At 37.1% G+C, this 17,577-nt stretch overlaps 1 protein-coding gene across 2 annotated transcripts in view; it reads right to left on the reverse strand.

Annotated features, from left to right (window-relative positions):
• The window catches only part of Col21a1 (collagen type XXI alpha 1 chain), a 243,648-nt gene that overhangs the window by 139,334 nt on the left and 86,737 nt on the right, over positions 1-17,577 (reverse strand). For both annotated transcript variants that reach the window (XM_023704842.1, XM_023704841.1), the window contains exons 3-6: positions 15,318-15,869; positions 3,860-4,028; positions 3,453-3,669; positions 805-978 (exon numbers count right to left, since the gene is read on the reverse strand). In XM_023704842.1, coding sequence (XP_023560610.1) covers positions 805-978; positions 3,453-3,669; positions 3,860-4,028; positions 15,318-15,869 — 1,112 coding nt within the window. The remainder of the gene's footprint in view (positions 1-804; positions 979-3,452; positions 3,670-3,859; positions 4,029-15,317; positions 15,870-17,577) is intronic.

A 17,577-nucleotide genomic window follows, 5' to 3' on the forward strand; every position in this document is an offset into this window, starting at 1 on the left:
TGTTTAGTTGAATTCAAACACCTATAGTATTTAGATGCCAATAGAATATTCACCTCTGACAGGACAAAAAAAAAAGGATACAAAGGAGAGATCATTTTGTATTTATATATACAAAATAGAAGATAGGATAAATTTACAGCTACTTTCACTTAATTCAATGAGAAGAAAGAGGTGTACTAACAGTGTTTGGACAGAATATCCTGTCTGCTTCTTGTACTATGGATAACCACTAAGAAGATAACAATGTACAGTGTATTGATTATCAAAACTGTCCTATTAATCAGCTGTGAAACTGTCTCATTCATATTTATTTCTCAATAATAATAAATAAATAAATAAAAACAAAGGAAAAAATAAAAAGTCAAAACAAAATCTTTTAAAGTATGAGTTGAACAGATCACATTTGTTTTGTTTTTAAATAACAGTTTTATTTGTGAGGAACCCTGGAATGCATTTATCTAATTTTATCCCCACAGCTGCAAAGAGATTTTTATAGCCCTCACTTAGAGTTCTAGCTGTATTCCCTTTTCCAAATTCATTGTTTAAACCATGTTTCTCCTAGGAAATATAAAATTAATATTTCCTAGAATTCTATCCTACATTTTTCTAAGTATTCTTAAGAATGGATTATACTATTATTTTGCATTTGCATAACACAATTTAAACCATGAACTCATTACATTCTGATTAAGTAGCTTAGAGAATTCATAATTAGATTAAATCCACTCAGTGCAGGCAATACTATTACAAAGAGAGCCAAAGTTTCATTCTATCCTAAGCAAAAGTCGATTGTCAATTATCCACCTGAACAGTTTCTTCCTTCCCAAAGTACTTTCCAATTTGTGTTTGCCCACTGACGAAAATCCCTAGTGTTGGATGCAAGGCTTTGGTGCTGATTTCTTGGTCATCAATAAACAGGGCCACGTCTTGTTCTGTTACTAAGAGACGGATTTGATGCCACCCTCCATCAAACAGTGTCTACAGGAAGAAAGCATGAATGATTCATAAGTAAAACCTGTAACAAACTTTCTTTCTTTCTCCTCCCATGCTCCCAACAATGGCAAGAAAAATCTACACCATATATTTCCTCTAATAAATACTAACTCACCTTGATCCAAGCTGGCCTTCTATGCTACCCACCAACCCTTTCATTAGCCCCTACCTGAATTCCTATTACATACCTCAAAGTCAATGTGTCAAACAAATTCTGGAGCAACTTCCCCAGAGTCACAAATGAAATTCGCATCCCTGAATCTAAATGGCTTCTCTTGTTCCTCATCTATCAATTTCGTGGGACTCTGGACCCAGTGACTAACATCCATCTCCTTGCTGTTTCCACTCAACTTCTCAATTTAAGCCACTTTGCTGGTCTCATGTCTTCCTCTGCAATGCGTATCTCTTTGAGGGCTCCTCCCCCAGCTGCCTTCCTACATGAGGGCGTCCCTTACAGGTCAGACCTTACCGTTGCTGTTCTGCCCTTGGACAAGACTGTCCATTACTACAGACCAGTCATTAATTCCCTCTGGTAACTCCCATGTCTGCATCAACTGCCTGTACCTCTGTCCTATACATGGGCCTTGTAATTCTAACACTGGCTAGAATAGATTTGCAAGATATCTCATAATTAGCTTAATATTGTATGCATTCAAATGAACCTGAATTATCCTTTGAACTTTCTTCATCTTATTTCCCTTGGATAACAGTATCTTTGTTATTCTAAAACACACAATTCTTTCTCTGAGTTGTACTAACTAACCAGATGCAAAATCCAATTGAATATGTCCCTAAGCATGATTTTAACTCCCTTTCCCATTTCCATTTTAATGCTATGATTTGGATCAGAGGGTATTTTGCCTTATTTTGAAATGTATTCGTATTTCTGAGCTTCTTATACAACACATCCTTCAGCTATCCACCAGAGTTTTATTACAGGAGATGCCCATTTTAAACTGCTGGAGAAGGTTGAAAGTACTGTTTATGAAGGAGGAAAAGAGAATCAGGGCTGCTTGAACATGAGGTACTTATGATCAAAAGTTCTGGTGGAGCTCTGTGATCCACAGAATAAAGTCCAAGCCAGTCTATGGGGCCTGCCAGGCTCCTCATACCCTGAGCTCATACCTGACAGCCTTGTGAGTGGCGCATGGTACATCCCAAACATATTCTTTAGACAAAACCCCCTCATTTTGCTGCTGCTTAACACTGAATCACCAACCTAATGTGCTGCCACTTTTCCCATCGAGTCTTCCTACACCCTTCAAGGTCCAGCACAAAAGTGACCTCTCTTGGAGAGATTTTTTCACCCTTTGTTCCAGAACACACTTTCCCACCCTGACTCCACTACATTTTGGTCTTTTTAGGCCCCTCATTTGCATATGCATTACCAATGCATATTGACTTTTTTTTCTTAAAGAACTTAGTATCTAATAAAAATAGCAGTCCACAATTTTTTTTTCTTATGGCAGGCTCAGCCCAGCCAGAAGTGGGGCTGGCATGGCATGCGGTGCAAGGGTCAAACTGCAGTTCCTGCATGCTTGTCTGAGCTTGCCTAAGCAGGCAATTTAGACCACTGAGCTATCTCATCAGCCAGACACAATTTTTAATTTAATATTTGAGTGAAAAATTTAATAAATGCCATATATATATAACTATAAGCATTCCCTAAATTATATTAATATACATTTGAATATTATAATGAGCAAAGCTTAATTGTTATCATCACTGAAACTACATTATAAACACAGGACTTACAAAATAAACTTTTAAAAAATTATTGCAATAAATATAAATTTATATTTCTTTTAGAGAATAAATTATAATGAAGGTAAATTCTGTATCATCTATCAGGTATTTAAGATTTTGACAAATATGTCTTTCTACACATGGTGGTAGAAGTCTGGTCAAAGGGGACTTTGAAATCAACAAACTTAAACTCAATTTCTTGTTGTTTCTTCTTTGTTTGTTTGTTTGTTTGTTTGTTTTGTGCAGGGTCTCACTACAGAGCTCAGACTCGTAGTGATCCTCCTGTTTTTCTGCCTCCCTAGTGCTAGAATTACAGACATGCATCACCATGCCCGGACTTTCAATTCAAATTCTGATGTCAACGTTTACGAGCTGTGTTATTTTGAGCTATGTTACTTAACCTTGAACATCGGTTTCTTTGTCCACAAAATGGGAGCGATAACTTCTTAGATGGTTAGTATCATTAAATATTCCTATAACCTAGCAGTAGGCACTCAAAATATGTTAATTTGCCTTGCTTTTTGTCCTAATACTAAGAAACAGATTTACCTTCCTCTGTTGATCTCTTCAACAAGACAATATTAAAACATGAAATCAGTATCATGAAAATATGACATTGTATTAAAATTATAATTCTCTCACCCACCAGACACAAAAAACAATGGTGTTTTTCTGTGATTATAAATAACATTATCATGCTCCAACATTTTTACCTTAACTTGAGGGTCAGAAAATACGGCCACTTGTGAGCCATTGATTATGCTAGTCGTGGTAAATGATAAGGTTTTGTCCACACCACTTAAGGTAACTGCTATTTGTGGCTTTCCATGGGTTGTTAGTATTCTCCACAAATCCCACACTTTCTTGACTTTAAATCTCTGGGTGGAAACAAATACATACGATGGAGGAAGACCTTCTGGGAACACATTGCTAGAAACAGAAGAAGAGGGTGAACCCACAGATATTCAGCAACACTGCAAATATCACATCCATCCATCCATCCATACACACATATGTACATATGCACATGCAAACATACATACACATATGTATATACATACACACAAACATACATACACACACAAACATACATAATACTGTTCGATCCACAGAATGTTACCTTGTCAATTCTGACAGATCAACTTTCGACGTTATTTCATATCCTTTTATGTTCGTTGGTGAAAGTTGGATTCTTTTCTTGACCTTTTTCTTTACACCTAATCCTAGTAGTATGTCAAAGCCTTTCTCATCACGGGCTGCCACAGGAATTCGTGTTGGACAGACAGATTCTATAAAGCAAAATCCATAGAAGTCCATTAATCATGGACTTCTCCAACAAGAAAGGAAAAATCAAGGGAAAAACACTAGAGCTTATAAGAGGGATAATGTCAGTTTCGGAGAGACGGCTCAGTAGAGTAAGTGCTTGCCTGGCAAGTGCAAGGTCCTGAGTTCAATTCCTGGTACAAACAAAGAGATAATACTGATATATGTATCTACATGTATATGAATATACTTTTTGAGAAAATATGGAAGTACTTTAAGTATTTGAGAGTAAAGTCTCTCTTTTTTTTTCTTAAAAGCAGGTAAAAGTAAAATAAAGAGGAAGTTGTGTTGATGGGCTGTTTTAAAGGTAACACTACACTACACTACAGTGCGAAGAAACCCAAGCTACAGAAGACAGGAGAATACAGGACTTATGTTAATTAATCATATGCCAATGGATGCTGCACTTAAATTCCTATAATTAGAAGATGAAATTTAAGATTACTTTCTGTTGCACTCTACTTATTTTATTCTTTTATTTGGTACAGGGTCTCACTGTGCAGCTCAGACTCTTAGTGATCCTCCTGTGTTAGCCTCCACAGTGCTGGGATGACAGGCGTGTGCCACCGTGCCCAGTATTGGTGGCCAGCACAGTATAGAGGCCAGCACTGCGTGGAGGCTGGCATAGCACGTGGTACTGAGGATCAAACTCAGGTCTTTGTGCTTGCCAGGCAGGCACTTAGACCACAGAGCTATCTCCTCAACTTCTGTAGCACTGTAAAGGGCAAAAACTACTTGCTGTTCTTCATAGTCTACAATTTATATTTCTCTAGCTCAAATATCATTGGTTCTATCACTGTAGAGAAAAATAATCTCACATATATTCCTGAAAGCTCTTCAAGTGGCCCATTATTTCATCTATATTGTGTGAATCATATCTATAAATAAGTAAAGAACATTCCCTTAAAATTATTGACATTACATATCACTAGCCTATGAATTATAAATATATAAAATACTTTATATTTTTCTGGGAACCAGTCTCAAATTATGTGGAAGTGTTTTTAGCTGAAATGCCATTGAGGTTTGTTACCTGAGAAATGCTGCAGTGTGTTCGGTCCTCCCAGGTCCCTCAGTGAACACACATGCTAAGCAGGACTGTACACGCTCATGGGACAATGCATAGCACAAAAGAAGTCCACTAAACACACCTCAAGGTAACTGCCTCTGTCACGTTCAGGAAGGGAAGGGTGTCATATGTGTAACATAATAAAAGTAATGGCATGGATTTTACTACCCCACAAAGTAGAGTTACAATTTATAGGACAGATTATTGGAAATACAATGAGACTTGCTGGGAGTAAAAGGAGACAATCCACCCCTGATGGTCATTTCCCTCTTCAGAACTGTAACATGTTGGCATGTTGAGAAGCCTCAATCAGGCACATCCCTGTGTCCAGCATGCTTGGCACTGACCAGCAAGCAGACAGGAGCAGGCACACAAGAGGCCAGTGCAGTCCTGGGAGCAAGTGAGGCTCTACAGGGTGGGGACCCTCAGCCCCACAGTGCACGGCTCAGCCTACATGCCTTCTTCAGGACAGACCTCCCCACTATGCTCACAGCCCACGCAGGGACGCAGGGGCCACACTCACGGATCAGAGGATTAACTTCCTAGGTAAGTGGCAGGATGGAGAGAAGGTGGAAGGGACCTGGAGAAGCAGGCTGACCTCCCTGCATGCTCAGTCAGGACAGGCAGGAACAAGTGTTCTCAGTAACAGCTGCCTGGCTCCAAGCCATAATTCAACAACTAAAACTGAACCCATCTGGTTAGGATTTCTTCTGGCAGGGGTGGGGTGGGGTGAGAAGGGTATAAAGAACAATGCTTATTAAAACTAGAAAAAGAAAAAAAAAAGAAATTCAGTTTAACAGGAAATGTGTTAAATTTGACATTATAACAATGGGATGAACAGCTCAGATTTAGAGAGGAGCCTTGGCTGCAGGCCTGATCCTTGCTTATGTCCCATGAACCTCTGGACCCTCTCCAGGGCCATTAGGTCATAGGTGTGCATAGGGCTTGTGCAGGGACCAGATGTGGCGGTGTCTACGAAGTGCGCTGCAGCTTCACATGGCATGCAGGTCCACAACACAGGATGCTGATCGTCACTGCTCTATAAAAAACCCTTTACACCAGTGCAGTTTCTAAAATGTAACAGGAAGCAGCACTGCAGTTTGTGAAACACAGAGAATAGGTTAATAATCATAAGAAGGCCATGTTTTATCACTACTACAATTTGTCATTAGAGAAAACATACTTAAATAATTTTACAGTATGCATTTCCTGTGGACTATTTTTCCCCAATTTGCTCAGCCATAAGCAGATCGATAAGATCATCACATGAAGAATTAAAAAGCAAATTATGAAGTGCTCAAATAGTTTACACGCTTGCATATTCTTAACTATGAGAAAGAGTTAAAAGGACACTTACTGTGCTTAAATTCTATTTTTATTATGAACAATTTTTATCCATGCTTTAGGAGAAAAAGGTAAACACTTTTACATACCAATAAAATCAAACACTAGTTATGTGAGAACAAATCAACTTCATCAAAAACACACATTGTCTTTCTCATATCTTGACAACAGATATATGAGAAACATACCTGTTTCTCATATCTGTTTGCATCCCAATGTTGTATATTATATCATGTACATAATTTGTCTTTTTCATATTGGGTCAAATATTTATATAAAATGTTGTTTCTTACCATCCAAAAAAAAAAATCAAACACTAGAAGAGACTTGCTTGAGACCTTATATAACACCTACAACTGCTAAGTAGAACAACTTAGACAAATCAAAATAGTTTAAACCAGTCCAGTCAGAAGCAAGATCAAGAGGAAAATTCCCAAGTAGATCCTTAAACTAAATTCCCAAATAGGTCCCTTAAATTCCCAAGTAGATCCCTAAACAGACTCATGTTATAATTTCATTTTATTCAAATATGTTTAGCGACTACTCAGAATAGGAAATATTTGGGGGATGAGTAGAGACTTCCACATTAATTTTAAACACTGAGTTCCAGTAATATTTGTTTTCTGTTATATCTCAGGGCTTAGTGGTAGAAATAATTTGGTATCACTAAAATCATAAGAAATTGTATTTTATTTAAAATGCTTCTATGAGAATAACACAAAACTGAATACATGGGATCCAGACAGACCAGCCAAATACATTCAGCTATAGCTTATTGCCAGTACAATAACAATAGCAAAGCCAAAATAAATAATCCAATATAGTTGCTTAGTAGAGATGATGAATAATGAAGGCATTGCCAAAATCACTCAGTCTATTTTCTCATTACAAACTAATGACCTCACTCTCCTTTACTAGGAAATAATCTTTCTACCTTGAGGTCTAGGACGACTTGGCTGAGCAGCTGTCATGTGAGGAAGATGTCTACCAAATATAGGCATAACAAACAATGGAGGGCAGTACACATAGATTTCTTTTGTAGGGCTGGGGCAGGGGCCTCTCACAGAGCTTTATCTCTAGTTCTTTTTTTAAATTTTTATTTTTAGAGAGAATCTCACCAAGTTGCTGAGGCTGGGCTTGAACTTGTGATCGTCTTGCCTCCACCCCCCACAGTGCTGGAACTGTAGGCATGTGCCATCACTCTTCTCTCATCATAGATCTTTTAAACAACATTTCTTTCAATATAAGGGGAACAATAGGCTCCAAGTAGCCTACAGACCCCAATTTTTATATTTTCTAAGTCATGTCATTCTACTTTTCCTATAATATCCCAAAATAAATTTTCATACATAATACAAAAACACTGTTTCTTTATTGGAAAATATGGCACTATTATCCCTAAAGAAGTAGAAAATATATATTTTTGGATACACTACAAGCCTCTGACAATGCTAACTGCCTTCAATCAGGTTGTATACAAGCCACATAAATCAGATGCCTTCACACAACTCCGAAAGATTATGAGATAGTAACTTATATTGTTTTACCAATTTGGATATTAAATTTTTTATTTTAAAATAATGATGTAATAAGATTTTGTAAAGTTACTCTTTCCTTTGTTTGAATATTATGAAGAAAAGATAACATTTTTTTTTATGTGTTAGCATATGAGTACATAGTATTACTGAATTCCGCGGCCTCATTCTTTACTCCTTTCATTGTTGCTTGAGTTGGCAGAGCTTTATCAGGTATCATGTTGAGTAAATAAAATGCTAAAATGTAAACTCTCCTGAGCTGTAATATATAAAATGTGTTCTTCTAAACCAGACAAATGAGCCCCGTGACTAACATGTCCCTGTGCCTCTACAGCACACTGACCCTCACGTTCCAAAATGTGCTCTGTTGCTAAGTGTGGAGCCACTGCCTTCATCCAGGAGTCTACACCTGCTGACACCTAGGAAGATGCAAAGGTTAGGAGAAACAGTATTTAACTAAGCACTATCTACTATGGAGAGTGGCTCACAGAGAGAAGGCAGAATGGGCATGCAAACAACTTTGGGTAATTTTTTTTTTTTTTTTTTTTTTGTCTTTATGAGACAGGGTTTCTCTATGCTGGTCAGGTTGGCCCTGAACTCACTTTGTGAGCACAGGCTGCACAGGCTGGCCTTGAATTCACAGAAATCATCCTGGCTTGGCCTCCTGGGTGCTGGGGTGACAGGCATGCACCCCCATACCTGGCCTACTTTACATGATTTAATGAAAATATTTACATGTTTATTTCTTTCCCAGCAATGGTTAACTAAATAGCAGCATAGGGGCTGGGGAGATGGCTCAGTAGAATAAGAGCTTCCCTGGCAAGCTGAAGAGCCTGACTTCAATCCTCGGTTCTGCCAAAAATAAATAAGTAAATAAATAAACATCAGCATAGCCACAACTTGATCCAATTATAAACACAGCAAGCTTTACATGATCTAATTTGTATATTTTCTGAATCATATCATAGTAATTCTATTTTTCCTTAGAATATCCAAATATATATATTCAAATTGCACTCCAAAGTTGGTATCCAAGGGCCAGCCAAATAGCTCAGTGGTTTAAAGTAACTGCAAGCAGACGCGGGGGCCAGGGGTTTGATGCCCGGGCCCCCCAAGCCGGACCCGTCCCTGAAGCTTGCTGAGACAGCGATTGAGACTGGGCCTGGTGGCACATGCCTGTAATCCCAGAACTTGGGAGGCTGTAAACAGGCAGGTTACTATGAGTCTGATATAGTAGTGAGACCCTTAACACCCTGTAGACCCTTCCCTAAAAAATACAGAAAAAAAGTTGATATCCAAAACTGATATTTCAAACCAATTTTCATACAAAATAAGAATATACTATTTCTTTATTTGAAAATATAGCTTTATTATCTCTAAGTAGAAAATTCAAATCTATTGATGTACCCCAACAGTCCAATGAAACTGGCAGTGTCTGCATATCTCTCCCATGATCCCTCTCTACTTCTTCTTTCTCATTTCATAAGATTTTTTATTTGCCACAAGAAAATGAAAGAGAAGTTTTATCCTTGAATGCAGATATCATAAAATATCTGGACTCTAAGCTGAAAAATTATAAACAATCAGCAGCATGTTATATATATATATGAGCTTTTCTGGAGGTTCTAAAACAAAAATTTTCAGGTAAATTAGAACTATAAAACTCAGTTATATGGATGAAGTCTTAATACATATGATAGAAAATTACATAGCCAATCCAACACTGTTCACAGAATGAGAAAAGGAACTTCTTCATAGACGCTTCAGGTAGACCTAAAGTCAGGCCTCACTTCTGTCCTCTGGTCTTTCTTTCTTCTTTTTTCTTTCTTTTCTTTTTTCTTTTTTTTATATATTTGATATAGGGTCTCACTATGCAGCTCCTGCTCATTGTGATCTGCCTGTTTCCAGGCTCTCCACCGCTAGGCTTATAGTTGTGTGCCCCCACACCCAGTCTCAGCAGCCTGTTCAGTGCACCCAGGGTCAGGGCTGGTGCGGCATGTGGTGCCAGAGATCGAACCCTGGTCCCTGTGCTTAGTCCACTGAGTTATCTCTCCAGCCCTTGTCCTCTGATTTTTCTAAGCTGAAGTATCATAGACTTCTTTAAAACTATATACAAAATTTCGTGTACCACCCAAAAGTCAGAATACACTCAAGCAATTTTGTAGAGCCTATTCTTAAGGCAAGTTCAACATACCTAATCAAAATAAGAAACAGTAATTCTAACTAAAACAGCTGGAATCCCTTGATGACAACTAAGGAAGATATCTTTCAGGGATCAAGTGAACAAGAACAAATTATAAAGTTTTCTCCCTCCTCATTCTGTTCTACCAATCCTGTGCCTAGTCGACTCAAGAAAGAAATAGAAAACTGGCCAATACAGTGTATCTGGAAGTTCCAGCCAATTCCAGAGGAACTGATTTAATCATGATATATAAAACAAAGTACCTTAGAGGAATAGAATGTGTATATGATGCTCTGGCTCTTCTAAACGAATAGCAACTATCTAAGAGCACTAAGGGCAATAATATGGAGCCAGAAAAAAATTACATAATTAGGATGATTATTGGTGATTGAGAACAAAGACTGTCTGGGGTTATTTGAAGCTATAGAACCAGAAAGATTGCAGTACTATTACATATAACAAGAGAGTACAAGTTTTTGAAAAAGGATTCTTTCTAATTGAGAAATTGCATGAAAAAAAAAAAAAAAAAAAAAAAAAAAAACAGAAGTAGCAGCAGTAAATGCCTGTAGTCCCAACAAATTAGGAGAATGACAGGGGAGGATCATTTGAATCCAAGGGTTCAAGAGCAACATAGGCAACAAGACTCTATCTCAAAAAGAAATAAAGGAGCTGCATGAACAAGCCCAGGGAGGCTGCTTTATACACAAACACAAGTGTTCCAGAAGCCTTTAAATCCCCGGATGGATGGCTGACTGGTGAGGTTCTCTTCCTGTTCCAATCAATTCTATATATGAGGAAGTGACTACTTTTCCCAAACGTGTGTATCCTAAAACAAAACTAAAAGATATCCACTGAAGTAGGGAACCACAGCTCAACCAAAGGAACAACAAACAAATTTCTGCATACCAACACTTAAGTAATGGAAGTATATGACTTACCATGTAGAAAACTCAAATAACTGTCATAAAGATGCAAACAAATAGGAGAGAAAAGAAAAGATAAGAAAAAAGGCAGGGGAGAAACATGCAAGTATGTATACAGGATGGCTGAGGTGATTGTACTGAAAATCTTCATCAGTCTTTTGAAAATAGCAGTTAATGTGCAGAATTTTCACCTTGACAAACTCTGTATGCTCCGAGCTGTGATCTAAACAATTTCAAAGACAGCAATGTATAATACAGAAACCAGGTTGGACACCTGACATCTTGGTCTCATAAGTGTACTGTTTCTAATGCCATATCAATTATTACTATACTCTCTTTAAAACAAACTTTTAAAAAACATAAAGAAAAAAAGAGACAAAAACAAATATTTAAGGTTTCTTGAAAGCAAGTGCTAATATCCAACCATATGTCCAAACTTATAGAATGATATCTGCTAATCTGAACAACAGACAAGATGATAAAATAGATAATATATCAACCATTGTTAATAAGCTATTCTTGGTTTGAAAATCTGTAACATATGTACTGTTGTATGTTGCCTTGTTTCTTTTTGTTTCTGATTTTTCTTGCTTTGCTTTTACTTTTCAAAATAAACTAAAACTTAAAAAAATTAAAAAATGATGCCATATGAGCTGAAGAAAATAATGTGTGAACAAAATATCAATGAAGAAAAAGAACATATACAGAGGAATCATACAATATATTGAAGTTGAAGAATACAATAATTGTATTGAAAAATTCATTAGCAGTGTTCAACAGCAAATTCTACGAAGAAGAAAAGAATGCACCATTTCAAGGACAGGTCATACTATCCAGTAAATAGAATTTTTAAAAATGAGAAAAAGTGAAAAATGCCCAAATTGTTTATGGTACACTATCAAGCACTCAGAAAGAGAGTATATATATCTTGGTTAAGAAAATGGATATCAAGATTCAAAAAGCCAATTAACTCCAGCTAAAGCAAAGTCAGAAAATATCTACACTAAGACATATAATTAAATTGTAAATTCAAAGAAAAATATAAAAATTACAATGCAGTAGAATAGTACCTTCTCATAAAGAGAACTTCACATGAAGAACTTCTCTGAATCTATCATTGGATATCTGAATGGAAATTTTGTCAACCAGGAAAGACAGACACACACACACAGTGAGAGAGAGAGTGAGAGAGAGAAGAGTGAGAGCAAGCAAGAGAGAGAGAAGAGAAATGTATTGAAAATCTTGAAAAACAAAAGAAAAACTGCCAACCAATCCAGACAATCTTTAAATAATGAAGGAGAAAAAAAATACTTTCCCAGTTAAACAAAATCTGCAAGAGCTTGAAACTTCCATACCTGCCTTATAAGAAAAATGAAAGGAGTCCTTTTAGCTGAAATGAAAGGACACTAAACAATAATACAAATGTATAACAAAATATAAAACTTGCTGGCAAAGGTAAATATATAAAGAAATACAGAATAAAAAAGGGTCTTACACAAGTCCCATTTATGTAAGTTCTGGTATACAAAGCAAAAGATAAAAATAAAAATGGTAATAATGATAAAATCTGTTGGTGGATATGCAACATAAGATGAAATTTGTGACATTAATAACAAAATACAGGGCAATAATTGTACATAGATATTTTTATGTAATTAAAGATGTTAGGTTAAATATATTATGATTAAGTGCTATTTTATATTACCAAAATGAAAATGCCTATGAAAAGCACACAGAAAATGAAAATGTAATCAAAGCATATAACTATAAAACATCAATAAACACAAAGAAGTCAACAAGATAGGAAACAATATTACAAACTTGCAGAAAATAATCTACAAACTAACAATAGAAATAGTTCTCTATCAGAAACTAATTCAAATGTAAGTGGATTTAACTCCTTGTTACGTGTTGTATCAATTGTCCCCCAAAGACATCATGTAGTCATGGAGCAACTTCTAGAATTCTCGCCTGACTCATGGTCCAAGGCTGGGATTCTGGGCGTGCGTGCTCTCTCCCGGGGGGCAGGCCACCTGCATGTAACTCACGGGAGGGGAAGGGGCTGCTCTCTGCTGCTCTTCCCTTCTTGCTCTTGCTGCATTTGCAGTCTTCCCTCTGCCTTGGAGCTAGCCAAGTATAGAATGAAACCGCCACAAACTGGGAGCTAAATAAATCTTTCCTTCTTTAATTTTGAGCATCAGGTATTTTATCTCAGCAATGAGAGAAAAATAACCACTCCCTCTTGAAAATGCAGAGAAAGGGGGCATGGAGAAAAAGCAGTAAGATATAATTATATGCTGCTTACGAGAGATTCATTTTAAAGTTAAATAAAAGGGGCTGGTAAAGGGGCTGGGGATTTGGCTCAGCTGTAGAATGCTTGCCTAGCAAGCTGGAAGCCCTGGGTTCAGTCCTCCACACCAAAGACAAAAAATAAACCTCCCCTAAAAGGGGTAGGCCAAATAACTCAGTAGAGCAAAGCGCCTCCTTAGGCAGACGCAGGGGCCTAGAGTTTGATCCCCTAGCCTGCCGTGCCGGCCCCAACCCCGGGATGTGCTGAGATGGCTATTGAGACTGGGCATGGTGGCGCACACCCGCAATCCCAGCAATTGGGAGGCTGAAAACGAGAGGATCACTACGAGTCCAATTTACGTAGTGAGACCCTGGAGACCTTGTCCTAAATATAGAAAGAAATAGAAATATTTAGAGACAAAAAATATATAATAAAGCTTACAAAGTAATAAAAAATAGTGCTAAGAAGCAAATTAATGTAATATCTACAATATCGCTATTACTTAATTTTACACTTCAACAATTTAGTCACAGAAGAATATGCTTAAAGTTAGAATAAGGAATGAAACACATTGGAGCAGAAATAAATAAAAAAGAGAATAGAAAAAAATCAATAAAAGAAAAAGTTGGATTTTAAAAAAAATTAATAAAATTAGCAAATTCCTTTCTGGGATTTCCTAAGATAAAGAGAAATGACTCCAATAAAATCAGAAATGAAAAGGGAAAATTAAAAATGATATAATAGAAATAAAAATATAATAATATATTTGTATAAACAACTCTATACCTCAAAATCTTATAATCTATAAAAATGAATAAAAGTCTAGAAAAGTACAATATGCCAAAACTGAATTATGAAAAAATAATACATGTAAACAGATCTGTATCTATTAAGGAGACAAAGAAAATCCCAGAATTAGATGGTTTTACTGATTAATTTTTTCTCAATATTCAAAGAAGAACTAATAAAAACATAAATTACTAAGTACTACTTTATTTTTCAAATGTTCTCCAAGAGGAATTTTTAAGTCTTTTTTGAGTATAAAATTTGCTATTTCTCCAGACCTTTTTAAATGTCAGTAATTTGACACTTTTTTTTTCTGAAAAAGGTTCCCATTCAGAATTATATACAAAGTTATTCACTATTATTTTTATATAAATAAAATTTAGAAAAGTATAAAAACTGGAAATTATTAGATAAATTACCACAGGGAACTGTTCATTGTCATGCTAGCAGTAAAAGTTATATATACAGTAGGGTATATTGACTATGAATTTGTATATAACAGCATCCTTAGGCTGATAGGTAAATGCATGCATTAAGAAAAAAACAGGAACACACTGTTGGAATGAAAAATACAGAAAAATTCACTAGCAGGGCGGGCCAAATAGCTTGATCCTCAGGCCAGCCGTGCTGCGCTGGCCCCGCACCCAGGCACGCTGAGCCGGTGATTGAGCCTGGGCGTGGTGGCACGCGCCTCTAATCCCAGCTCTTGGGAGGCTGTAAACAGGCGGATCACTAAGAGTCCAATCTAGTAGTGAGACCTTGAACACCCCATAGACCCTTCCCTAAAATCCAAATACATAAATAAATAGAAAATTTCACTAGCAAAACTTATGTGATGACATGGAGTCTACATATTTTTGTTTTTATCTTTACTTTCTACCCTCATAGATGTAACTGGCAGAAAATCAAATGTAGCAAAAATATTTTTCCTGGTAGATTTTCTTAGAAAGGATTTCTAAAAATAATATTCATCCAAAATAACTATGGCACAAAAACTTGTGCTCACCTCAGTCATGACCTAACAAGCACTTTGACCCAAGTGTAGGGCGTACTTAGGCCATTGCTGATGAACAGGGAGCCCCATAATGCACGAGCTACGGCCGCTGCCTATACCAGACAGACTCACCTTGGCAGAGCTTCTGCTTCACTGCCTCCCTTATTTTGGATATTGCAATGTAGTCTTCCACATAAAACACGTAGGTGGAGGAAGGCTTGTTAGCAATGGCTCTAAGCTCCGCGTCTTCAGTCTCTGAACCAATACCGATGGCAAACAGTGTTATTCCACTGCCTCTTGCTGCTTCGGCCGCACCCTTTACTTCGTCTTGGGATTTACCATCTGTGAGCACCACCGCAATCTTAGTTAGGAATCGCGAGGACTTGGCAAAAAGGTAATCAAGCGCAAACTGGATGGCCTTCCCGGTCCTCGTGTTTCCTCCCAGGTAGTGTAGGGACTGCACCATTGCCCGTATATTCTCTCCTGAATCATAGCTTCCCAAGGGGACTTCCAGCACGGGATAGTCACTGTACTGCACCACTCCAACTTGAATAAACTTCGGTCCTATATCAAAGTTGTTTGTGATATTGACAAGCCACTTTTTCACTATTTCAAAATTTTCTGGGCCAACACTGTAGGAACCATCTAAGATGAAGACCAAGTCTGTTGGAGCTGTACGACAACCTAAGCAGAAAACAAAATCACCAGAGCACATTTGCCATGTGAAAGCCAGACAGTGAGAGGTTTTTCTTTATCTTTTTAATCATTCATTCATTCATTCATTTATTTGGTAAAGGGTGTTGGTATGCAGTTTGGATTCATAGTGATGCTCCTGTCTCAGCCTCCCCAGTACTAGAATTACAGACATGTGTCCCCATGTCCGATTTTTGTGGCCAGCACTGCGCACCCGGGGTTCTGTAGCAGGCTGTACCAGGGATCTAACCTGGATCATTGCACTTACCAGGCAGACACTTACACTGCCTGAGCTATCTCCCCAACCCAGTGGGAGGTTTTAATGCATGGATTTTCAGCTATTCACTAACATCATTGCTCAGTTTAAGTAATCAGTGAAATATATTTAATTTAATGCTAAAATAAAGCATTGAAAAGAATAAACCAAAAAATGAGGAGAGAGAAATTAAAACAAATTTTCTGCCAACTTTAAGATTCAACCTGAAATTCATGCACCTACAATGTTTAAATGGCAATGGAATACAACAGGGTTTATAGGGTCTCACTATGTAGATCAGACTCAGAGTGATCCCCTGTTTACAGCCTCCAAAGTGCTGGGATTACAGACACGCCCAGTCTCGACCGCTGTCTCAGTGTGCCCCAGGGTGGGACTGGCATGGCAGAACCGGGGATAGAACCCCCAGCCCCTGTGTAGAAGTACCTCTTTGGGCTTGCTGAGCACTTGTTAGTGACACTGAGCCAGAATCACGACCTTGCTGTCTGCCTCAGTGTTGCCTCAACAAGGTTAGAGTTGAGCTGGCACTCAGCCATGGAGGGTAACTCTATAAGAGTGTGTTTTTACTTTTTTTAGAGGAGGGTTTTCCATTGCCATTCATATTTTGTGGGTGCGTGAATTCAGTGGGGTAATCCTGTGTGGTCAAGTGGTCTCTGATGGTACTAGAATTACAGACATGTGACTGACAATGTCAGAGCCTTTTGACTTGAGTCTTTTACAGCTCAGCATAACCTGGATTATATATTCATTTATAACCTCAGGGAGGATATAAATGAAGGACCATTTTGTTGTGAAAAAACCATATATCTGTATATACAAAATAATTAACATAGATACATAGTTACTTTCTCTTAGTTCAATGAGAAGAAAGTTTTGAACTAATAGTGTTTGGAGAAGATCTCATGTGTGCATTTTATACTATGAATAACTACTACAAAGACAATAATATACAATGTATTAATTATTGTAACTGTCCTACTAACCTGTTTTGAAACTGTTTCATTGCTACTTCTTTCTCAATAAAATTAATATAAAAAAGAAAAGAAAAGACCCAACCTGAAATACAATTTCATACTAATGTAGTTGGTAAAACTTGGGTAAAATAAGATCACTATACTCAAGTTAGTTTATATATCTTTGATCTCTCATCAACAAATAATGTAACAACACATCAGCTTCTGTTATGTCAATCTTATGTTTAAGGGCATAAAGCCATTCCTTTCTCAATAAAGATTTCTTGGTTTGACACCACCAGAAGACAATATAGACACTATGACCTTAAGGTCTCATTAAGATTAAAAACTATACAAGATGCAGAGATGATATACTATTTACAAACACTATTAGAACAAATCCCTCTATTCATTAAGAGAATGTAACTATATATCTATCCTAACCATTTTGAATACACAGATACAAAATGGA

This window comes from Octodon degus, unplaced genomic scaffold (assembly GCF_000260255.1).
Source record: "Octodon degus isolate 3935 unplaced genomic scaffold, OctDeg1.0 scaffold00205, whole genome shotgun sequence".
Lineage (NCBI taxonomy): Eukaryota > Metazoa > Chordata > Mammalia > Rodentia > Octodontidae > Octodon > Octodon degus.